This window comes from Pristiophorus japonicus, chromosome 5 (assembly GCF_044704955.1).
Source record: "Pristiophorus japonicus isolate sPriJap1 chromosome 5, sPriJap1.hap1, whole genome shotgun sequence".
In the NCBI taxonomy this organism is placed as follows: domain Eukaryota; kingdom Metazoa; phylum Chordata; class Chondrichthyes; family Pristiophoridae; genus Pristiophorus; species Pristiophorus japonicus.
In genome coordinates this window covers 59,453,468-59,478,940 of record NC_091981.1, presented here as the reverse complement: position 1 = coordinate 59,478,940, position 25,473 = coordinate 59,453,468, and the positions used below count along the sequence as shown (strand labels likewise).

At 43.1% G+C, this 25,473-nt stretch overlaps 1 protein-coding gene across 5 annotated transcripts in view; it reads left to right on the top strand.

Annotated features, from left to right (window-relative positions):
• The window catches only part of LOC139264358 (F-actin-uncapping protein LRRC16A-like), a 554,868-nt gene that overhangs the window by 303,635 nt on the left and 225,760 nt on the right, over positions 1–25,473 (top strand). For all 5 annotated transcript variants that reach the window (XM_070880668.1, XM_070880667.1, XM_070880669.1 and 2 more), the window contains one exon: positions 25,341–25,417. In XM_070880668.1, coding sequence (XP_070736769.1) covers positions 25,341–25,417 — 77 coding nt within the window. The remainder of the gene's footprint in view (positions 1–25,340; positions 25,418–25,473) is intronic.

The window sequence follows — 25,473 nt, the reverse complement described above, 5'->3', positions numbered from 1 at the left end:
TCTGGAATAGGCAGTCAGAATGGCTTGAATTACACTTTACAAAGTAACTGATTACGTAGGCAGAGAGGATCTAATTACACATTCTGGGTGTGTCTTGTCCCCCAAGGGGACCAATCAGTACTTGTCATCCAAGGGGACCAATTGGAGCTTTTGGTGTTGCAAATAAACACATCCAAAAAAAAAACCTTGTTGCTTGTTTGCAGTTCCCCTTTTGGCTGTAACTTGTCATCTTCACTCTTTTTATAAATTCTACAATGGTCAGTACTGCAGTGAGCTTTTGTTTCTCGTTAATTCTAAGCTCCCATTGCACCATCCTATGGGGCCAATTTTCCACATTGCCGATTTTTGGCGCAGTTGTAGAGGTACGTCCGATTTTTTAGTGGCCAACTGCGGCAAAAAAAAAGTTCCAAGTTTCGCCGGAATAGACTTTCATTTTGGAGCGGCGCACATAGACCTTAAGCTCTCTGGGTGGAGATAAAGGTCTGCGCTGAAAAACTGAGGTTGCCAGGGGAATGAGGGACACACTGAAGGGCTGAGGCTGGAAAGTGAAACATACAAGATGCAGCAAGACATAAGCAATTTTCGAGGCCCGATGTCACTGCTATCCCAGTTCGAAAGACCGCCCCCACCCCCGCCCTGCCGATCCAATCCCAGGCCGAAAGGCTCCCTGCCCCTGGTGCCAGTGCCGCTCCTATCCCGAGCCAAAAGGCCATCACTGTCCACCCCCGAACTCCTATCCCAGGCCGAAAGGCCCCCCCCCCCCCCTCCGGTGCTGCTCCTATTCCGGGCCAAATGGTCCCCCGCTCCCAGTATCGCTTCTTTCTCGGGCAGAAAGGCCCCCCGCCCCACTGCTGCTATCCTGGGGTGTGGAACTCGATCTACTGAGACGATTTTCTTAATTTCCCGTAAGTTTTTACAGAATGGTGCACTGTGCCGTTTTTGAAAAAATCTTAGTTGGCCAAACTCACTTAACTGGCTAGAAATTGCGCTGCTGGCAGCCAGCCAGTGACGTCAAAAAATTGGGAACTAAAAATATTGGCAGTAAGTAGTTTACGATGGCGCAGAAACTTTAGTGAACCTTGCAGATTTTAGTTTGCTCCAGAAAAACAGCGGACGCAAAAAAAATGGCGCAGAATGGTAGTGAAAATTGAGCCCCTAATCTTGTTCCTTTTCCCTACATCACCACTAAGTTGAAAGCAAGACTGAGCGCTGTGCAAACAAATTCTATCCCAAAACCTCAAAACTATGGAACTCCTTATCTCACTCCGTGTTTTTATATTGAACGATAAAATGAAAATCGGGCAAGTGATTCGTTCTACGTTATTACCAGCCAGACAGTGAAGACAACAAAAAAAATCTGCCCCATATTTCATTATAAAGACAGATAGATTCGAGTGCACAGCCCCTGCAGAAGTAATAAACTTTTAATCCCCCAATTGGGTGAATAACATACAAAATATTTTTTAGCACCATCATGAACTCTACCAATGTAAAATAAAAACAGAAAATGCTGGAAATCTCAGCGGGTCAGGCAGCATCTGTGGAGAGAAACAGAGTTAGCATTTCGGGTCAACAAAGTTCTGATGGAGTGTTAACTTTGTTTTTCTCTCCACAGATGCTGCCTGATACATTTCACTTCTTCAATCTCTGTGCTCGCTTGCTTGTTCTATTTTAAAACTCTTTCTTCCATTTGTCTCCGCAGCCACAGGCGCATAGGGAGAGACAGCATTGGTGGGATTCAGTTGGTAAGGGTAAGACATCGGTGCCTAAGTGAGTAACTAGGCAAGTCTGAGCTATTGGGGACCTTGGGTGACTCGGGAGAGGGAGAATCCGTTCTGCTAGAATTAAAATTATGGAATCTGTGCTGCAGTGACAAAGGTACAGTCTTATGGTAAATGCATCACTATTTCCATTAAAGTAACGAGGTGATATGTTGGACACTTTACCACTGATTAACTGCCACACTGATTCTATTGTGGACTCCCTGGGGCTTTACAGCCATCATTTCCTTCTCGTCCCAATCTTGGCTTTAGTGGATTAGCTTTCATTCCTTCTGACATTGCAACAGAATCTCTAGTTACCTCTGGGTAAGCAGCCACTTTCCCTTTTAAATGAAACCAGTGTGTATGCACTTTTACATTCTCATTAACTTTGGGAAACCTATCACCAGCTATTAGCTGAATATATTATTATGGAATTCGAGAGCCTGATGCCAGAGCCTTTAATAAACAAGAAATAACTTCAACTGCACATGCAGTGTTGTTACCCACCTGTGTTCCAGAGCAACAATTATTTTATTTCTTGCAAATAGTGTAAACTCTTAATGAAATCCTGCCCTGTACAGGGTGCCATCAGATGAGCTCCCCTGCTCCTGCTGAAGTGCCTATTTTGCTTCTGTCTTGGCCTTTGGCTTATTTACAATACTCAAGTGACATACAAGTTGTGCCTTGAATGGGTTGGGTTTCTGTCCAGACACACGAGTCAAATCCACAATCCCAGTGGGGTGTTGCTTGCAAGGAGTGCAGTGAGGGTACACAGCCAGCGTTTGTCTATCCATTAGATTTGGTAGATGGAAAATCACAGATGTATGCCAGCAATTTCTGTGAATTGTTCCCGGTCAGCGCTACTCCCTGCTGAGAGCCCAGAGGGTGGAATTTACTCGACTGTCTGGAGCTGTATGCCGTTGTGCTGCCAACAGTGCAGATATTTTAGGAAGCAGTGGAATGTTTATTTTTTACTTTTTCACAGCATAGTCTGTTTTTCAACAGATTTGTAAATCATTTAAGTTGGTATTTAATTCAAGACTTGTGATTCTAGCGACGAGGCATTCAGTGCAGATGGACAAGACATCTTGGGGTGTTTTTACTATGTTAAAAGTGTTGGAAAATTGCAAGTTGTTATACACAACATTGAAATGGATGTCTCCATTCTTTACAACTTCTTTGCCATCCAAGCGTATATGGTGGTGCTAACATTGTACATGTAGCACTCCGGCTCTGTTACTCTCAGTGTGAACACTGGCTCACTGGTGTCCACATCACTCTGTACAAACTATATTCTGCGAACGGATTATTGATTATTTGCAGAAATGCCTATCTCGGCTTCTGTTGCCCACTCCTGACTTTTTGGGTTAAAGTACTTTCATGACTGCCTTTTCAATTGGTGTCAATATTTTCAACTCCTGTGGCCTTAGGTCTTGAGTGCCAAACAAAAGCTCGATTTTGTTTATTTTTCTTTCTATTGTTGTGAAGTCTCTTCCTAATCTTCTTCCACCTTTTATGGTTGGCAGCGCTGGGGACTAATGTTCCCTGTAAGCTGTGCATTGTTCTGCGCGGCCTCTTTCTTTGAATGCGTGGTCCCTTTAAATTTCTGCACATGCGCATTATTTCCAATGTAAAAGCTTGTAAGCGGCCGAGCACACATGCAGCTTAGAGGGTACTTTGATGATGACCCAACTGGTAATCTTCAACTGGCCAGTACTTCTTACACAGTCTGATTTATCACTCCATTGATATAGTACATGATTGTGGTTAATTTTTCCACCTGGGTCAAGTTTCTGCTCAGCACATCTATGTTACTGCTTTGTCATCAATTCTTTAAGTTTGACAAATTTCTGATGTGCAGAATTTCAACCATTAGAATTTCACTTCTCAGTATTTTTCTCATCAGTAGCCTTCTATCACCAGTATATCATTATTATTTTTGACGTCGGGTGCCAATGTGCATAGAGTATTGCACAAATTACTTTACTATGAGCTGGAGAGGATTAAAGTCACTTCATTTCAAATTGGAACAGGAGTAAGCCATTCAGCGCCTCGAGCCTGTTCCGTCATTCAGTGAGATCATGGTGATCTGTATCCTAACTCCATCCACCTGCCTTGGCTTGATATCCATTAATACATTTGGCTGCCAAAAATCTATCGATCTCAGATTTTAAGTTATTAATTAAGCTTTTGCTTTTTGTGGGAGAGAGTTCCACACTTCTACCACCCTTTGTGTGAAGTAATGTTTTCTAACTTATTTCTTGAATGGCCTGGCTCTAATTTGAAAGTTATGTCCCCTTGTCCTAGACCCCTCCCCCCCCCCCCCCCCCCCACACCCAACCAGCAGAAAAAGTTTCTATAGCTACCCTATCAATTCCATTCAAAATCCTAAAAACCTCAATCGAATCACTCTTTAACCTCCTATATGCCAGGGAATACAAGCCTAATTTATGCAATCTCTCCTCATAGTTTAACCCACACTGCACTCCTTCGAAGGCTACTATATCCTTTCTAAAGCCCAGAACTGTACACAGGACTCCAGATGTGGTCTAACCAGGGCTTTGTATAACTGGAGCATAACTTCTTCCCCTTTGTACTCTAGCCCTCTAGCTATAAAGGTTAACATTCCATTAGCCTTTTTAATTATTTTTTGTATCTGACTACTACATTTTAGTGATCTGTGTACTGGACTCCTGAATCTCTTTCGACTTCCACTGTTTCTAGCTTTTCACCATTTAAAAAATACTCAGATCTATCCGTTTTTGATCCAAAATGGATGACCTCACATTTGTCTGCGTTAAAATCCATCTGCCACAGTTTTGCCCATTCATTTATTCTATCACTGTCTCTTTATAATTTTATGTTGTAGAGGTACGTCCGATTTTTTTAGTGGCCAACTGTGGCAAAAAAAAAGTTCCAAGTTTCGCCGGAATAGACTTTCATTTTGGAGCGGCGCACATAGACCTTAAGCTCTCTGGGTGGAGATAAAGGTCTGCGCTGAAAAACTGAGGTTGCCAGGGGAATGAGGGACACACTGAAGGGCTGAGGCTGGAAAGTGAAACATACAAGATGCAGCAAGACATAAGCAATTTTCGAGGCCCGATGTCACTGCTATCCCAGGGCTTGGTTTTCAAACACTCTTTACTGCAGGCAGCCAAAGGCTGCGCTAGCGCACTGGAGGCGATGCTGAATCTCCGCATCAATGTCTGATAAGAGGCTCCCGAGATATGGGAAATGGTCCACGTTGTCCAGGGCCGCGCCGTGAATCTTGATGATTGGAGGGCAGTGCTGTGCGGCGATGACAGGCTAGTGAAGGACCTTTGTGTTACGGATGTTAAGCGTAAGGCCCATGCTTTCATATGCCTCGGTGAATACATTGACTATATCCTGGAGTTCAGCCTCTGAATGTGCACAGACGCAGGCATCGTCTGCATACTGCAGCTCAATGACAGAAGTTGGGGTGATCTTGGACCTGGCCTGGAGGCGGTGTACGTTAAACAGCTTCCCACTGGTTCTGTAGTTTAGTTCCACTCCAGCAGGGAGCTTGTTGATTGTGAGGTGGAGCATGGCGGTAAGGAAGATTGAGAAGAGGCTTGGAGCGATAGCGCAGCCCTGTTTGACCCAGGTCCGGACGTGGATTGGGTCTGTAATGGATCCATTGGTAAGGATCACGGCCTGCATGTCATCGTGAAGCAGGCGAAGGATGTTGACATTTTTGGGGGTATCCGAAACGAAGGAGGATGCTCCATAGACCCTCACAGTTGACAGTGTCAAAGGCCTTTGTAAGATCGAAAAAGGCCATGTATAAGGGCTGGCACTGCTCCCTGCATTTTCCCTGCAACTGGCGCGCTGCAAAGATCATGTCTGTTGTGCCCCGTAGGGGACGAAATCCACATTGTGATTCTGGGAGGAGCTCCTCGGCCACAGGGAGAAGACGATTGAGGAGAACTCGAGCAACTTTCCCAGTGGCTGAAAGCAGGGAGATTACCCTGTAGTTGCCGCAGTCGGTCTTGTCCCCCTTTTAAAAAATGGTCACAATCACTTCATCTCTGAGATCTCCCGGCATGCTTTCCTCTCTCCAGTTGAGAGAGATGAGGTCATGTATCCGTGCTAACAGCGCATCTCCGCCATATTTTAGCGCCTCAGCAGGGATTCCATCCACACCCGTAGCCTTGTTATTCTTGAGCTGTTTTATGGCTTTGCCTCGTGCAACGTTGGAGTTTCACTGAGTTGGTGGCGGGTCGCACGCTGCGGGTTGGAATCGAGAACACTCGAGTCAAAGGCAGAGTCTTGATTGAGGAGATCTTCAAAGTGCTCCTTCCAACGGGCCCTGACAGCCTCAGTGTCCTTGATGAGTGTTTCCCCGTTCTTGGCCAGGAGTAGGGTGGGGCCTTGGGAGTTTGGACCGTAGGTGGCCTTGACTGCAGTGAAGAATCCTCGCATATCGTGGCTGTTGGCCAGTTGTATCTCCTGTGCTTTCTCCATCCACCACCTGTTCTTTAGGTCCCGAATTTTTTGTTGGACCTGAGTCTTGAGCCGTCTGTAATGTTGTTTTGCAGCTCCTGAGTTGGGCTGTTGCTTGAGGTCAGAAATGCTTGCGTTTGAGATCTATTAGTCCTTCGATCTCCTGATCATTTTCATCAAACCAGTCCTGATGTTTTCTGGTTGAATGAGCAAGTGTCTCTTCACAGGCACTGGTTATAGAGGCCTGGAGGGCAGACCAAGCGCTATGGGGATTCAGCATCTCAGGGTCATCAAGGCACGCCAGATTGGCTGTGAGGCGCTGGCTGTATAGGGCTCTCTTAGCTGGGTCTCTAAGTGCCCCGGCATTAACTTTTTTGCGGAACTGCTTCTGCTGTCCCCTCTGCTTTGGGACAATGTTAATGTTGATGATGGATCGGGTTAGACGATGGTCCATCCAGCAGTCGTCAGCTCCTGCGCACATCCTTGCAATCCCTAGCTCGGACAATGACACAGTCAAACAGGTGCCAGTGTTTGGAACGAGGGTGTTGCCATGATGTCTTGTATTTGTCCCTCTGGCGGAACAGGGTGTTGGTAATGAGGATTCATGTTCTAGACATTTTGTCAGGAGTAGGGTACTGCTGGAATTGGCTTTCCCTACCCCTTCTCTGCTAATCAAGTTTCCCCAGAGAGCTGTGTCTTTGCCAACCCTCGCATTAAAATCACCCTGGAGGATCAGTTTGTCGCCCTTGGGGACACGGAACAAGGCTGTCTTGAGGTTGGAATAAAAACCCTCTTTAGCCTCATTCGTTGCATCGAGGGTGGGGGCATATGCACTGATGACTGTGACACATTGGTTCCGAGATACAGTGATACGGAGAGTCATGAGGCGTTCGTTAACCTCACAGGGGGAGTCTTTGAGGCGGTCAACCAGCTCATTCTTGACGACAAAGCCGACTCCATGAAGGCAGCGTTCTACCTCTGGTTTCCCTTTCCAGAAGAAGGTGTAACCTCCAACATGTTCCTTCAACTGGCCTTCCCCTGCCCGCTGGATCTCGCTTAGGGCGGCGATGTCAATGTCAAAACGTCTGAGTTCCAGGGCAACTATAGCGGTGCGGCGTTCCAGCCTGTTGCTGTTGGGATTGTCCATGAGGGTCCTGACATTCCAGGTCCCGAACTTCATCTTGACGGAGTGGAAGATGCCTGTGCGTGAGTTCTTTTAACGTGGGGTGGCCGCTGCACACTGGCAACCACATGGGCTTAGCTGAGCAAGGTCTTGGTCCAGTGGCAAGGGGGTCCAAGACAACTGGAGACCAGGCACAGCTCTATAAGCCTAATTGCCTACGGCGAAGTGTTGGCCGCAAGCTCGACTCCGGGGGGGTAGCGCCATTGATGGTAGATGGCTAGAGGCTAGATTGAGGGGCAAGCATTAGGAAGGTGACTTCCAAAGTTATTTTAAAAGATTAAAAGTTGATAAAAGTTCCCAAGTTATTTCAAAAGTTTCTAAGAGTTGTTAAAACGTTTTAAGAAGTTTCCAAGAGTGGCTAAAAAAAAATCTAAGATGTAAATCAGTAATAAATAATTACAAAAGTTTTCCCAATTTAAAAAGTTTCTAAAAGTTGTTAAAAGTCAAAGATGTAAGTTAGTAATAGATGTTTAAAAGTATTTCGGTTGAGAGTCTAAAATGTAAGTTTTAAAAGTTCTCCCAGATTGTTTAATAAGTTTAAAAGTTGGCTAATGGATATACCCCAACACCCTATTTGCTCTAGCTATCGCTGCACGGCGTTGCTTGTGTACCTTTAAGGATGTATGGACTAGAATGTCCAAATCTCTTTCTATCTCCACCATCTTTAATGCCTTTCCCTGGAGTGTGTATGAATGTTGAGTATTTGCCCTGCCCACATGCATATCTAAGTTATACATTTTCCAGTCTTGAGCCCAGTCTCCCAACACATTATAAGATCTATCTGATTCTGACGAGCCTCTTCTACAGTTCCAGCACTCGCACAGATCTTGGTGTCATCTGCAAATTTTCAAATTGTGCCGCCAACCCCTGAATCCTGATCATTAATAAAAATAGTAAAAAGCAACGGTCACAACACTGATCCCTGCAGGACACCACTGGTAACCGGTCTCCAAACAGATCCAAATCCAGCTATAACTACTCTTTGCCTGTGTCCTGCTAGCCAGTTCTGAATCCAGCTCAATATATTTCCACGAACACCAAAGGCTCTGATCTTACAGAGAATCCTCTTGTGCGGTATCTTGTCAAAAGCTTTTTGGAAATCTGGAAAACATAGAAAATAGGTGCAGGAGTAGGCCATTCGGCCCTTTGAGCCTGCACCACCATTCAATAAGATCATGGCTGATCATTCCCTCAGTACCCCTTTCCTGCTTTCTCTCCATACCCCTTGATCCCCTTAGCCGTAAGGGCCATATCTAACTCCCTCTTGAATATATCCAATGAACTGGCATCAACAACTCTCTGCGGCAGAGAATTCCACAGGTTAACAACTCTCTGTGTGAAGAAGTTTCTCTTTATCTTGGTCCTAAATGGCCTACCCTTTGTCCTAAGACTGTGTTCCCTGGTTCTGGACTTCTCCAACATTGGGAACATTCTACCCGCATCTAACCTGTCCCGTCCCGTCAGAATCCTATATGTTTCTATGTCCCCTCTCATCCTTCTAAACTCCAATGTATAAAGGCCCAGTTGATCCAGTCTCTCCTCATATGTCAGTCCTGCCATCCCGGGAATCAGTCTGGTGAACCTTTGCTGCACTCCCTCAATAGCAAGAACGTCCTTCCTCAGATTAGGAGACCACAACTGAACACAATATTCTAGATGAGGCCTCACCAAGGCCCTGTACAACTGCAGTAAGACCTCCCTGCTCCAATACTCAAATCCCCTAGCTATGAAGGCCAACATACCATTTGCCGCCTTCATCGCCTGCTGTACCTGTATGCCAACTTTCAACAACTGATGAACCATGACACCCACATCTCGTTGCACTCCCCTTTTCCTAATCTGCCGCCATTGAGATAATATTCTGTCTTCGCGTTTATGCCCCCAAAGTGGATAACCTCACATTTATCCACATTATACTACATCTGCCATGCATTTGCCCACTCACCTAACCTGTCCAAATCACCCTGCAGCCTCCTAGCGTCCCCCTCACAGCTCACATCGCCACCCAGTTTAGTGTCATCTGCAAACTTGCCGATATTACACACAATTCCTTCATCCAAATCATTGATGTATATTGTAAAGAGTTGGGGTCCCAGCACTGAACCCTGCGACACTCCACTAGTCACTGCCTGCCATTCTGAAAAGGACTCGTTTATCCCGACTCTCTGCTTCCTGTCTGCCAACCAGTTCTCTATCCACGTCAGTATATTACTCCCAATACCATGTGCTTTGATTTTGCACACCAATCTCTTGTGTGGGACCTTGTCAAAAGCCTTTTGAAAGTCCAAATACACCACATCCACTGGTTCTCCCTTCTCCACTCTACTAGTTACATCCTCAAAACCTTCCAGGATTTGTCAAGCATGATTTCCCCTTCATAAATCCATGCTGACTTGGACCGATCCTGCCACTGCTTTCCAAATGTGCTGCTATTTCATCCTTAATAATTGACTCCAACATTTTCCCCACTACTGATGTCAGGCTTAACCGGTCTATACTTACCCGCTTTCTCTCTCCCTCCCTTTTTAAAAAGTGGTGTTACATTAGCTACCCTCCAGTCCATAGGAACTGATCCAGAGTCGAAAAACTGTTGGAAAATGATCACCAATGCATCCACTATTTCTAGGGCCACTTCCTTAAGTATTCTGGGATGCAGACTATCAGGCCCCGGGGATTTATCGGCCTTCAATCCCATCAATTTCCGTAACACAATTTCCCGCCTAATAAGGATATCCTTCAGTTCCTCCTTCTCACTAGACCTTCGGTTCCCTAGTATTTCCGGAAGGTTACTTGTGTCTTCCTTCGTGAAGATAGACCCAAAGTATTTGTTTAATTGGTCTGCCTTTTCTTTGTTCCCCATTAGAATTTCACCTGAATCAGACTGCAAGGGACCTACGTTTGTCTTCACTAATCTTTTTCTCTTCACATATCTATAGAAACTTTTGCAGTCAGTTTTTATGTTCCCGGCAAGCTTCTTCTCGTACTCTATTTTCCCCCTCTTAATTAAACCCTTTGTCCTCCTCTGCTGAATTCCAAATTTCTCCCAGTACTCAGGTTTGTTGCTTTTTCTGGCCAATTTATATGCCTCTTCCTTGGATTTAACACTATCCTTAATTTCCCTTGTTAGCCACGGTTGAGCCACCTTTCCTGTTTTAATTTTACTCCAGACAGGTATGTACAATTGTTGAAGTTCATCCATGTGATCTTTAAATATTTGCCATTACCTATCCACTGTCAACCCTTTAAGTATCATTTGCCAGTCTATTCTAGCCAATTTACACCTCAAACCATCGAAGTTCCTTTCCTTAAGTTCAGGACCCTAGTTTCTGAATTCTGAATTCTAAGTAGGCAATGTCGACTGGGCTTCCCTCATCCACCAACTTTGTAACTTTTTCAAAAAATACAATTCGATTTTCCAGTCTTGAGCCCAATCTCCCAACACATTACGATCTGTCTGATTCTGACGAGCCTCTTCTACAGTTCTAGCACTCGCACAGATCTTGGTATCATCTGCAAATTTTCAAATTGTGCTGCCAACCGCTGAATCCAGATCATTAATAAAAATCGTAAAAAGCATCGGTCCCATTTTATGAAGCCAGGTTCGGTGTACCTAATATGACCCTGCCTATCCAAGTATTCATATACATATTGCATCCCTTATGATTCTTTCAAGCAGCTTACCTTTTCATGATGTTAAACTGATGGACGTATCGTTACCCGGGTCTGCTTTGTCACCTTTTATAAAATTGGGGACTACATTAGCCACCTTCCAATCTGTAGGAACCATTCCAGAGTGCAGTGAGCTGTTAAAAATACAGGCCAGGGGCTCGCACAGCACATGTCCCATCTCCCGGAGGACCCTCGGGTGGTTATCTTCCGGCCCTGCTGCTCTATCTATTTTTAAGTTCTTAATTCTTTCTAAAACAATATGCTTATCTAACCAGTATTATTAAATTCTAATATTGGAGCATCATCATCAAGGGTGAATACTAATGCAAAATACTCATTTAATATTTTCACCATACTCAGTGAGTCATTTGTAACCTGTCCTTGAACACCCTTCAGTGGCCCAATACAGTCTTTGATATTTCTCTAACTCTTTACATAACGAAAAAAAACTTTTCACATTACTGCTGCAGTTGTTTCCAATCCTTTTTTCCACTAGCCTTTTTGCTGATCTAATAGCAGCCTTCGTTTTCTTTAGTTGTTCTTTGTATTCAACCCTATTTATTTGAGTGTTAAATTTCTTTAATTTATAGAAACATTTCTGTTTACATCTCATTTGTCAGCCATCTTGTCTTTTTCTTATCACATTTCCTTCTTATGATTTTGGGTACATGTTCGTTTTCCATATTTTTAAACTTATCCTTAAAAAAATTCCATTTATATTCAACATCGGTCACATCACCACCAAGGAGGGTTAGCCAATGTCCCCATTCCAAATCATCTGCCATTTAGGAGAAGTTTGTTCTTCTGAAATCCGGTACTAGTTGCAGGTTCTCAGTACCTTTAGTTCTCCTAGCCAATTGGAACTGTAAAATTAATGAGCTCAACTTTCTCTGTTCTTAATTATACATTCAATATCTTTGAGAAATGTTGCAAAAAAGCACTGTGTTGCGAATAAACATGATGCAGCTCGAGTACAACATGGTACTGTGCAACTTTTGTCTACTGTTTTTGGTATTGGGCTTGACCATTTCTTGGAGAATTTTGTTTGTATGAATTTCTAATCTAGAAGGACGTTGATGCTCAGGAATGTGGTACTTTCTCCATTTTGGGTATCCTTCAATGGGATTCGGCACTCCCACATCAGGTACATAGTAGATCAGGTGTTGATTAAATTTTCCTCCACATTCATTGCTAAAATAATTTATTTGAACATTAACTTCAGAAGAGCACCACTTACTGCACATCCTGTTTCTCCCATCAGAGTACCTTATGACCTCTCAATAAGAATCCTGATTTGTGCTGAGTTACAGACTAGTTTTAGACTATTCACACCAGATCAGAGATCACATTTTAGGGGAAGAGTGACCATAATATGGTGGAATTCTGCATTAGGATGGAGAATGAAACAGTTAATTCAGAGACCATGGTCCAGAACTTAAAGAAGGGTAACTTTGAAGGTATGAGGCGTGAATTGGCTAGGATAGATTGGCGAATGATACTTAAGGGGTTGACTGTGGATGGGCAATGGCAGACATTTAGAGACCGCATGGATGAATTACAACAATTGTACATTCCTGTCTGGCGTAGAAATAAAAAAGGGAAGGTGGCTCAACCGTGGCTATCTAGGGAAATCAGGGATAGTATTAAAGCCAAGGAAGTGGCATACAAATTGGCCAGAAATAGCAGCGAACCTGGGGACTGGGAGAAATTTAGAACTCAGCAGAGGAGGACAAAGGGTTTGATTAGGGCAGGGAAAATGGAGTACGAGAAGAAGCTTGCAGGGAACATTAAGGCGGATTGCAAAAGTTTCTATAAGTATGTAAAGAGAAAAAGGTTAGTAAAGACAAACATAGGTCCCCTGCAGTCAGAATCAGAGGAAGTCATAACGGGGAACAAAGAAATGGCAGACCAATTGAACAAGTACTTTGGTTCAGTATTCACTAAGGAGAACACAAACAAACTTCCGGATATAAAAGGGGTCAGAGGGTCAAGTAAGGAGGAGGAACTGAGGGAAATCTTTATTAGTCGGGAATTTGTATTGGGGAAATTGATGGGATTGAAGGCCGATAAATCCCCAGGGCCTGATGGACTGCATCCCAGAGTACTTAAGGAGGTGGCCTTGGAAATAGTGGATGCATTGACAGTCATTTTCCAACATTCCATTGACTCTGGATCAGTTCCTATGGAGTGGAGGGTAGCCAATGTAACCCCACTTTTTAAAAAAGGAGGGAGAGAGAAAACAGGGAATTATAAACCGGTCAGCCTGACCTCATTGGTGGGTAAAATGATGGAATCAATTATTAAGGATGTCATAGCAGCGCATTTGGAAAATGGTGACATGATAAGTCCAAGTCAGCATGGATTTGTGAAAGGGAAATCATGCTTGACAAATCTTCTGGAATTTTTTGAGGATGTTTCCAGTAAAGTGGACAAGGGAGAACCAGTTGATGTGGTATATTTGGACTTTCAGAAGGCTTTCGACAAGGTCCCACACAAGAGATTAATGTGCAAAGTTAAAGCACATGGGATTGGGGGTAGTGTGCTGACGTGGATTGAGAACTGGTTGTCAGACAGGAAGCAAAGAGTAGGAGTAAATGGGTACTTTTCAGAATGGCAGGCAGTGACTAGTGGGGTACCGCAAGGTTCTGTGCTGGGGCCCCAGCTGTTTACATTGTACATTAATGATTTAGACGAGGGGATTAAATGTAGTATCTCCAAATTTGCGGATAACACTAAGTTGGGTGGCAGTGTGAGCTGCGAGGAGGATGCTATGAGGCTGCAGAGTGACTTGGATAGGTTAGGTGAGTGGGCAAATGAATGGCAGATGAAGTATAATGTGGATAAATGTGAGGTTATCCACTTTGGTGGTAAAAACAGAGAGACAGACTATTATCTGAATGGTGACAGATTAGGAAAAGGGAAGGTGCAATGAGACCTGGGTGTCATGGTACATCAGTCATTGAAGGTTGGCATGCAGGTACAGCAGGCGGTTAAGAAAGCAAATGGCATGTTGGCCTTCATAGCGAGGGGATTTGAGTACAGGGGCAGGGAGATGTTGCTACAGTTGTACAGGGCCTTGGTGAGGCCACACCTGGAGTATTGTGTGCAGTTTTGGTCTCCTAACTTGAGGAAGGACATTCTTGCTATTGAGGGAGTGCAGCGAAGATTCACCAGACTGATTCCCGGGATGGTGGGACTGACCTATCAAGAAAGACTGGATCAACTGGGCTTGTATTCACTGGAGTTCAGAAGAATGAGAGGGGACCTCATAGAAACGTTTAAAATTCTGACGGGTTTAGACAGGTTAGATGCAGGAAGAATGTTCCCAATGTTGGGGAAGTCCAGAACCAGGGGTCACAGTCTAAGGTTAAGGGGTAAGCCATTTAGGACCGAGATGAGGAGAAACTTCTTCACCCAGAGAGTGGTGAACCTGTGAAATTCTCTACCACAGAAAGTTGTGGAGGCCAATTCACTAAATATATTCAAAAGGGAGTTAGATGAAGTCCTTACTACTCGGGGGATCAAGGGGTATGGCGAGAAAGCAGGAAGGGGGTACTGAAGTTTCATGTTCAGCCATGAACTCATTGAATGGCGGTGCAGGCTAGAAGGGCTGAATGGCCTGCTCCTGCACCTATTTTCTATGTTTCTATTAGGAACTATATTGTTATTCCTCATTTCACTTCGGGTTATGGTAAATTTCAGACAAGAGAGACCTTCATTCAAAAAATCTTGGTTTGATTCAAATCTATATCCCAATATTCTTGGTGCCCAGTTCACATTAGCCAAAATGATTATTTTTTTCTGAAAACCCCTCTGGGTTTATTTACGCAACCCTGGATATCTGGACTATTTCTTGATTTTTTTTTTAGTACAATGAATCTGCTATCCAATTTCCTCAATGTTGTGTGGCACTGTTGTGTGTGGCAGACCGTTGCCAGCTGTCTAAAATGATCATGCTGATATGAAGAAATTGCTGAGCCATCTGTTTTATGAGCAGGAAGATGAGTTTTAATTGCTCGTGAGGCTTGTGGCAGCTAACCTCCACAGATATGTTGTTATTCTGTTCATGATCTGATCGTCAGTATGCAGAATTTGCTGCCACTAATTGTGAATTTAACATCTGTAATGATGTCCATGGTAGACTAATGCAATTGGCACGACTACTCTTCAGCTTCCTTCATGTTGGTTGCTGCAGAATGTGACAGCAAACAATCATATCGATCGTAACCCGCAGGGATGGCTATTCCTCCATTGGCTGCCTGCTTTCATACGCACTTGGGGCAGTCAATGGAGCAAAATCAGGAATTCAGGGGGCCACTACTATGCATGACTACAGAAAGTTACTGTTGGAATTTCTTGGAGTCTTGCTGGTGCTGACATCTTTAGTTACGGTAACCCCAACCCTGCCGCGTGTAAAGGATGCCAGGTGGTTAGGGTCTACGGCGGGGCTGCATTATCCTTTGCTACTGCCCTGAATCTGCCAGCTGCTTGAAGGGAAGAGCTGGTAGGGCCAGCTTGGGGCTGGTTAGATACACAACATCAGTGAAGGCCACAGGGACTCAGTTAAATAAGTTTAGAAAAAATCAATATTGCTTAAATAGTTTGTCATTAATTTTAATTTTTTTGTGAAGTTTTTTGAATTTTCTTAATGTTTTTGAAATTTTAGTTAACTGTCTTTAAGTTTTTTTGAAGTATTTTTAAAGTACCTGTAAGGATTTTTGAAGTATTTTTATCTTTAAAAAAAAATGGTACAGTTGTAAACTGGACCTTGGAAATAAGTACAGCTCCCTTGGACCTCCTCTGTTCTTCTCCTTTGACGAGGAGAAGGGCGAGTATCAGGGGGTCCGCTGCAAAGATGCGGGGTTGAACAGGCACTACAGCTGGCACCTGCCAGCTGGTAAGTATGCCTTCCTTTGGGCGCACACAGTTGAGCTGCTTCACCTTCAGCCATGTTTCAAATGGCTGCATCTCCCTCACAAAACAATAACTGAGTTGTATCAGCTGTCAGACAGCTGCAGGCACACCTCATAAGGGAGATCTTCAGCTGACTAAGATTCAGGGCCACTGCCAGATTAATCAAAATCCCCTTTTGGCAACAAATGCTCGCCAGCTGGCATGTAGCTGTTCTTTACAATTATCAAGGCTCTCATTTGGAGATCATGGAGATCATTATGCTACTCCTTCCTCCAGTCCTCCATCTTGCTCCAAATTTTTCTTCACATATCACATCAGAGGAAAAAACCTCTCTATGGTTGCCCATGTGATAACGTCCCACTGTATAAGGCTACTATGGCTCCTCTTGGTGTCTACTTTTGTGTGCCCTTTCAATCTTAAACTCTTCTTATAATGGCAGTTGTCTGATTGCACCATAATCCTTGGAAGATTCAGATGGTACCTCCTTGTCTGATTGTGGGGCTTTGAAATGAGAGTAGTGAAAGTGAAGCCACTTTGTGTGGAATGCACCCCAGGAATCATAGCCTTGTGGCAAAGACCACATCCTTCCATGGACCTGGATCATTCCTTTAATGAACTACATGGTTAGGGAGACAAAATAACTACCTTGATTCTTTGCAGCATCATTGGATTTTCCAACGGACCCCCCTTCCCTGCCCCCAATCTGAGAGGCAGATGATCTATTAGTGCACTAATAGAACCTAGAGCCCATCATGAATATATAATGAAGCTTCACTAAGGGAAAAGCAGGGGCGATTGACAGTATAACCCTGGTAGGTTTAAGAACATTTTTGGCAGTAAATCCACCAAAGAGAAAAATCCAGCCCGAAGTGTCTTGTTTGATATCCAAGCAAAAGCAATTGTTTATTTCTCTGGCTTCCTCCTCCTCCCCCAAGGGCTTGCATCAGAAATATTCAAGTTGCCTTCGTACTTAAATAATAATAGAAACATAGAAATTAGGTGCAGGAGCAGGCCATTCGGCCCTTCGAGCCTGCACCACCATTCAATAAGATCATGGCTGAGCATTCAACTTCAGTACCCCTTTCCTGCTTTCTCTCCATACCCCTTGATCCCTTTGGCCGTAAGGGCCATATCTAACTCCCTTTTGAATATATCTAACGAACTGGCCTCAACAACTTTCTGCGGTAGAGAATTCCACAGGTTAACCACTCTCTGAGTGAAGAAGTTTCTCCACATCTCAGTCCTAAATGGCTTACCCCTTATTCTTAGATTGTGACCCCTGGTTCTGGAACTCCCCAGCAACAGGAACATTCTTCCTGCCTTGAACCTGTCCAATCCCGTCAGAATTTTATATGTTTCTATGAGATCTCCTCTCATTCTTCCAAACTCCAGTGGATACAAGCCCAGTTGATCCAGTCTCTCCTCATATGTCAGTTCTGCCATCCCAGGAATCAATCTGGTGAACCTTCGCTGTACTCCCTCAATAGCAAGAACGTCCTTCCTCAGGATTAGGGGACCAAAACTGAACACAGTATTCCAGGTGTGGCCTCACCAAGGTTCTGTAAAACTGCAGTAAGATCTCCCTGCTCCTATACTCAAATCCTCTCGCTATGAAGGCCAACATGCCATTAGCCGCCTTCACCGCCTGCTGTACCTGCATGCCAAACTTCAATGACTAATGTACCATGACACCCAGGTCTCGTTGCACCTCCCCTTTTCCTAATCTGTCACCATTCAGATAATATTCTGTCTTCCTGTTTTTGCCACCAAAGTGGATAACCTCATATTTATCCACATTATACTGCATCTGCCATGCATTTGCCCACTCACCTAACCAAGTCACCCTGCAGTCTCTTAGCATCCTCCTCACAGCTCACACCGCCACCCAGCTTAGTGTCATCTGCAAACTTGGAGATATTACACTCAATTCCTTCATCTAAATCTCTGATGTATATTGTAAATAGTTGGGGTCCCTGCAGCACCCCACTGGCCACTGCCTGCCATTCTGAAAAGGACCCGTTTATTCCGACTCTCTGCTTCCTGTCTGCCAACCAGTTCTCTTTCCACGTCAATACATTACCCCCAATACCATGTGCTTTACTTTTGCGCACTAATCTCTTGTGTGGGACCTTGTCAAAAGCCTTTTGAAAGTCCAAATACACCACATTCACTGGTTCTTCCTTGTCTACTCTACTAGTTACATCCTCAAAAAATTCCAGAAGATTTGTCAAGCATGATTTCCCTTTCATAAATCCATGCTGACTTGGACCGATCCTGTCACTGCTTTCCAAATGCGCTGCTATTACATCTTTAATGATTGATTCCAACATTTTCCCCACCACTGATGTCAGGCTAACTGGTCTATAATTCCCCGTTTTCCCTCTTCCTCCTTTTTTAAAAAAGGTGTTACATTAGCTACCCTCCAGTCCATCGGAACTGATCCAGAGTCAATAGAATGTTGGATAATGATCACCAATGCATCCACTATTTCTAGGCCCACTTCCTTAAGTATTCTGGGATGCAGACTATTAAGCCCTAGGGATTTATTGGCCTTCAATCCCATCAATTTCCCTAACATAATTTGCTGACTAATAAGGATTTCCTTCAGTTCCTCCTTCTTACTAGACCCTCGAACCCCTAGTATTTCCGGAAGGTTATTTCTGTCTTCCTTAGTGAAGACAGATCCAAAGTATTTGTTCAATTGGTCTGCCATTTCTTTGTTCCCCATTATAAATTCTCCTGATTCTGACTGCAAGGGACCTACGTCGGTCTTCACTAATCTTTTTCTCTTCACATATCTATAGAAGCTTTTGCAGTCAGTTTTTAGGTTCCCTGCATCCTTTCCTCTCATACTTTATAATGTAGCTCTCTGTTCCACCTGTTCATTACAAAATGAGCATAAGTTTAAGGTGTTGAAAATATATATAGTTTCTAAGATTGACTGCCTGGGCCGTACTGTATGATTGGAAGGAGATCAGCTGGAGGAGTGGCACCAGATGGAGAAAGATTCACTCTATCTATATGAGACCGGGCCAAGACATCTGAGGTAAGGTTGGCTGCTTTGAACAGACTGCTAAGTGATCTATATCGAATTGTTGTTTTGAGAGGTTACAAAAATGTAAGTGTTTTCCTTTCTTCTCTTCCCACCCATTGGATTGATTGTTTTTTGTTGTTTACAGCTGAATGCAAAACACTGCATCTTGTACACCATGTTTAACCATATTGATAAATAACTTTCCTTCTGTTTGTCTCCAGTAATGATGATTACAGAGTGACTGCTGTCAATGACCGGAAGCTGCGCAGAAACGTATTGAGCATTAATCTGGAAGCTCCAATGACCAGAAGCATGATGTTTCTGCTTTTTGTTAACTAGCCGCCTCCCTTCCTGGATTTTTTAACGAACCTGCTCACATCTGTGATATCTTCACAGAGCACAAGCACACACAGCTTCCTACATGGCAAGCAGCTCTCTCGGAAGCCTCCGGAAAGCTGCCTGGTTCTGTTTATTATTAACTATGCAGTTGCAGTACACAAAACGTCCACATCCACAGTGTGGAGCTACAAACATTCAAGCTTACAGACATTACACTTCTCCCTCCTTAATGAAGAAGTTATTATAACAAACATCATACATAGCTTTTATGTTTATACATAACACAGGATATAAACTTATTTTTTTCCATATTTACAAATTTAACTTTGTTTTCTGTCTCGAAGAGGATACCTTCACTCTCAAACAGAACCTTCCAAACCTGGTGTCGATTTCACACTCATTCGAAGCTCATCCTGAGGAACGTTTTTACTCCATGGAATTTCCTTGATTTTCATTTGAACTCACTGTAACTTCAGCTCTTTGTTTTCCTGACTCGGACTCAGACTTTCATTCTGATTCACTCCTGAATTTGTTTCCAGTACATTGGATTTAGGATTTGCTACTGGTGTATCAAAAGTATCTAATGAGTCAGAAATAATTGAATCATTCCCACCTTTAACTTCTTCCATGTCAAAATATGATCAATATGAACAAACCTAACCTGTCCATTATCAAACATCTTTACCAAATATGTGCAAGGACCACATATCTTCACCACTCTTCCTGGTAACCACTTTAACTATTTATGGTGATGGTTCTTCACTCTCACCTTCTGGTTTAATTTCACACTTCTCTCTTTTACTCTACCTCTATCATGATTCTCTTTCTGTCTTAATTGTGTCTCTTCTACGGACTGTGCCAAATTTGGTTTTAACAACGAGAATCTGGTTCGTACCTGTCGTTTGAGAAACAACTCTGCTGGTGTTCTACCAGTAGTTGTATGAGGAGTATTTCGATATGTAATCAAAAAATTAGCCAATTTGTGATCCAATGACAACTGTCGTTTCCTTGGATTTGGATCTAACATTTGTTTTATGAGGGCACGTTTTACAATTTGTACAGTGCACTCTGCTGCACCATTCGAAGCAGGGTGACATTGTGGAACCTTCGTATGTTTCACAACATTTTTGCTCGTGAATTGTACAAATTTCTCTGAATGAAATTGTGGTCCATTATCCGAAACAATCTCTTCAGGGAGGCCAAATGAAGAAAACAATTTCGTAAAATGTCCAATGTTTTACTTATTGTTATTTTCCACATTGGGAACACCTCAACCCACTTCGAATGGCTATCAATCACAATGAACAATTGTTGTCCTTCTAACTCAGCAAAATTAATATGTAGCCTTTGCCGCACCCTGGGAGGCCATTTCCATGGCTGTAATGGTACTGGTGGTGGTTGCTTGCTTACCGTTTGACATGTCGTACATTGACTCACAATGTACTCTATATCTTTATCAAGACCTGGCCACCATAAATAACTGCGTGCAAAACTCTTGGTCAAGCACATTCCCAGGTGCTGGTCATGGAGGTCTCCTAATAATTTGGACCTGAATTTATTTGGTATAACCACTTTTGCACCCCACATGATACAATCTTTATCGACTGATAATTCGTTCCTACGAATGAAAAATGGATGAATATCTTTGTCTGTTACCTGGTTTGGCCATCCATTTGCAATATACTCACACACCTTTGACATCACTGGTCACGTTTGGTTGCTCTACCAATCTCTTCAACTGTGACTGGCAGTTCATCAATGTATGAAAAATAAAACACTTCTTCCCTATCGGGTGTAACTTGTGATGGGGAAGGCAATCTAGACATTGCATCAGCATTACTGTGATCAGCTGATTGTCTATATTCAATATCATATGTATATGCTGACAAAATCAAAGCCCATCTCTGCATTCGGGATGCATCTAATGTTGGAACTGGGGACTTTGAATGGAGGATTGCTGTTAGGGGCTTATGGTCCGTAACGATGGTAAACTTACGACCATACAAGTATTTGTGAAACTTCTTGACCCCAAAAATTAATGCCAAAGCTTCCCTTTCGATTTGCGCATAATTACTCTCACTGGCACTGAGAGTGCGTGAAGCAAAAGCAATTGGTCTCTCCTCCCCACTACTTAATACATGAGAGATTACTGCCCCAACGCCATACGGAGAGGCATCACATGCTAGCTTAATCTCCTTAGATATGTCATAGTGAACTAACATGGTGCTCTCTACCAATTTGCTTTTACACTCCTTGAATGCTGTATCGCATTCTTTTGACCACTTCCAATGGACCTGTTTTTTCAATAGTTCATTCAGTGGATGTAATACTGTAGCCAAATTTGGTAGGAACTTCCCATAATAGTTCAAAAGACCCAAGAATGAACGAAGTTCAGTGACATTCCTGGGAGTGGGTGCATTTCTAATTGCATCCAATTTTTCCATGGTTGGATGTAAACCATCTTTGTCTACTCTGTACCCTAAGTACTCCACTGAGTTTTTAAATAACTCACACTTACGAGCAGACACTTGTACTCTGTGCTTCTCTAGCCGTTTGAGGACTTCATTCAATATGTTATGAATTTGCCTATTTGGTGCTGAAATTAGTATGTCATCTAAATAACATAGTACCCCTTCAATACCTTGCAAAATCTGGTTCATCACCCCTTGGAATATGGCAGGGGCGGAAGACACTCCAAACGGTAGCCTATTAAACTGATATAGGCCTGGATGAGTATTTATAGTCAAACATGACTTGGACTCCTCATCTAGTTCAAGCTGTAAGTAGGTATTCGTAAGATCCAGTTTTGAGAAGATCTGACCACCTGTCAGTGTTGTGAACAAATCTTCTATATTCGGCAAAGTATTGGGGACATTACCCTCTAGAACCTGGTTTACGGTTACTTTATAATCACCACACAATCTTGCCTTACCATCAGACTTAAGTACAACAACAATGGGTGTAGCCCAATTACATCGATCTATCTTACAAATAATGTTCTCGGTCTCTAGACTTTTGAGTTCTTGCTCAACTTGCTCCTTGAGTGCATATGGTACGGAATATGGCTTGTAGTAAACTGATCTTAGCGTCCTTCTGTACCCTGACACTCGCCTTGAAGCCTTGGATCGAACTGCCCGTTTCGCAGAACACCTTTGGATACTTCTTGATAACCTCATCCGTTGATGAAAATCTCGCTTCCACACACAAAATCTTACTCCAATCCAGCTTCAGTGAGCTCAACCAATTTCTTCCGAGTAAGGCAGACTTGTCTCCTTTCACTACTATTAGAGGCAAGTTCTGAAATTGATCTTTATATTTCACCGGTATGGTGATACGATCTACCACAGGAATTTTCTCTCCCGAGTAGCCTCGCAGCTCTATCTTGGATTTCTCCAGTTGAAAATCACGCAATTTGTCGCGATATAGTGACTCCAGTACTACACTCACGGATTGCACCCGTGTCAATTTACATTGGTATCTTGAATCCCGCAACATCTATGTAGATTTTGTTCCGAATCGCTGTCCGTTAACCTCGTGCTCCTGATGACATATAACTCTAACATCTCCTCGTCCTGTTGTTCTTCCATGCTATGTAGTCTCTTGGGATTTCTACTCATAGCTTTGAACGCTGGACTCATAGCTTTAAAAGCTGGTTTACCCTTCAGTCAGCATGCCTTCGCAAGATGCCCAGTCTTCCTGCAGAAGAAACACTCTGCCTTCATGTATGGACAACTTTGAGCAATGTGTTGTCCCAGGTACCTATAGCACGACTTTGACACTCTGTTAGAATTTCCAGTTTCTGAGACTTTGGCCCCCCCCCCCCATCTTTTACTTTGAACCTGCAGGTGATTTACCTCGGTTGACTGACGACCGTAATCATTATTTAATTCTCGGGAATATTGTTCGGCCATGCCGACAAGCAATCTCAAAATTCAAGTCATCCGTCGTCAATAACTTCCTTCTGATCGCAACATTTTTCACCCCACAAATAAAACGATCCCGTAATGGTCGGTTTTGAAAGTTTCCAAAGTTATAGTGCATTGATAGCTTTTTTAATGCTACGATGTAATCACTGATAATTTCATCAGCCTTTTGATTCCGAATCCTGAAACAATAGCTTTCAGCAATTTCTAACGGTTTGGGGTTATAGTGTTGCTCCAGCTTCATTAAAATCTCTTTAAGCGTTGTGTCCTTTGGCTCGTCAGGCACAAGCAGATTTACAAGGGTTTCGTACAATGCCGGACCCGCATCCGATAAGAAGATCGCTTTCTTACGTTCCAACACAGCCCGGTTCTGGACTGCATTGTCTGGAACTTCGATTATGTTATTTGCAGTGAAATACATTTCTAGCCGATTCACATCTGCTTTAAAACATTCCCAGTCATGTCTATATTCCCTCAAATGTCCGATTACACCTGCCATTTTAATCTCTAGCTGTTCACACCGTGTGCTGTATTTTACCTTGGATTTTGTAGCTTTTTTCCAAAGACAGAAACTTCCAAAGTCTCTCTGTCGGCTGGCTGAATCCTTCCCCAACAAAGTTTAAGCTTTAAATCATCCGAAAAATCCCATCTCACCGCCAAAAGTGATATCTTCACAGAGCACAAACACACACAGCTTCCTACGTGGCAGGCAGCTCTCACGGAAGCCTCCGGAAATCTGCCTGGTTCTGCTTATTATTAACTATGCAGTTGCAGTACACAATACGTCCACATCCACAGTGTGGAGCTACAAACATTGCAAGCTTACAGACATTACACCGGATTTTTTAACGAGCCCACTCACTTCTCTGCGAAGCAAACAACCAAAAAAAACACTTAAACTGCGCTTGTGCAACTTCTTCAAATTCGTTGGCAGCAGTCGCATCCATTTTTTTAAATGGTGAGAAACTATTAACTGTTGGTGTTCATAGAAATTTAGGTGTCCTCGTACAGGAAACATAGATAGTTAGTATGCAGGTACAGTAAGCAATTAGGAAGGCAAATGGTAGGTAGTCCTTTATTGCAAGGGGATTGGAGCACAAGAGTAAGGAATCTTGTCTCAACAGGGCTTTGGTGAGATGACACTTTGGTCTCTTTATTGAAAAAGGATATACTTGGAGGTGGTGCAACAAATGTTCACTAGATTGATTACTGGGATGAGAGTGTTGTCCTATGAAGATTTTGTAAGAAGAATGAGAGGTGATCTCATTGAAACATATAAGATTCTGAGGGGAATTGACAGGATATACATTGCCAGGTTGTTTCCCCTGGCTGGAGAGTCTAGAACTCGGGGTCACATTTTCACGATTAGGGGTAGGCCATTTAAGACTGAGCTGAGGAGGAATTTCTTCACCCAGAGAGTTGTGAATTTTTGGAATTCTCTATGGCAAAAGGCTGTGGATGCTGAATCGTTGGTATCGTTGTGTATATTCAAAGTTGAGATGGATAGATTTTTGGACTCTAAGGGAATCGAGGGATATGGAGATTTGGTGGGAAAGTGAAGATGAGATCGAAGATCAGCCATGATTTTATTGAATGGTGGAGTAGGCTTGAGGGACCGTATGGCTTACTTCTGTTCCTAATTCTTATGTTCTTATCTTTCCAAATGTTGGTGTATTCAGAGAAAATATTTTAAGCTGTATGAGATCAGATGGTTACAGCTCTGTCAATGGTGATAGCGGTGGGACCAATTTGGAGTAGTTTATGAAGATTATCACATGTTTTTTGACATGGTTGTTAAATTGGGCTTTGCATAATTTTTTGTGTAATGTGCTGTTGCCAATAGTTGAATAAATCTACACACAATACTGACAAGTGGTGAAGAAAGAAAGACCATTCATTTATGTAGCAGCTTTCACATCTTCAGGATGACCTGAATGCTTCACAACTACTGAATTACTTTTGAACGCCAGTCACTTGTTATGTAGGTTATATTGTTACAAACATATATGGATTATTTAGTCTGTAACTAAGCTATCCTTTGTGTTTTTCAGGTGTGTGCAGCACTTCTGCGGGGATGTTGCCAAAAGCTGGCTTCTCTTCATCTGTCCAAGAGTATCTTCTCGCACAGGTAGTCATTCTATTCTAAAAGTTATTTCCCTCCTTTGACAGGTCTTTAAAGCTCAT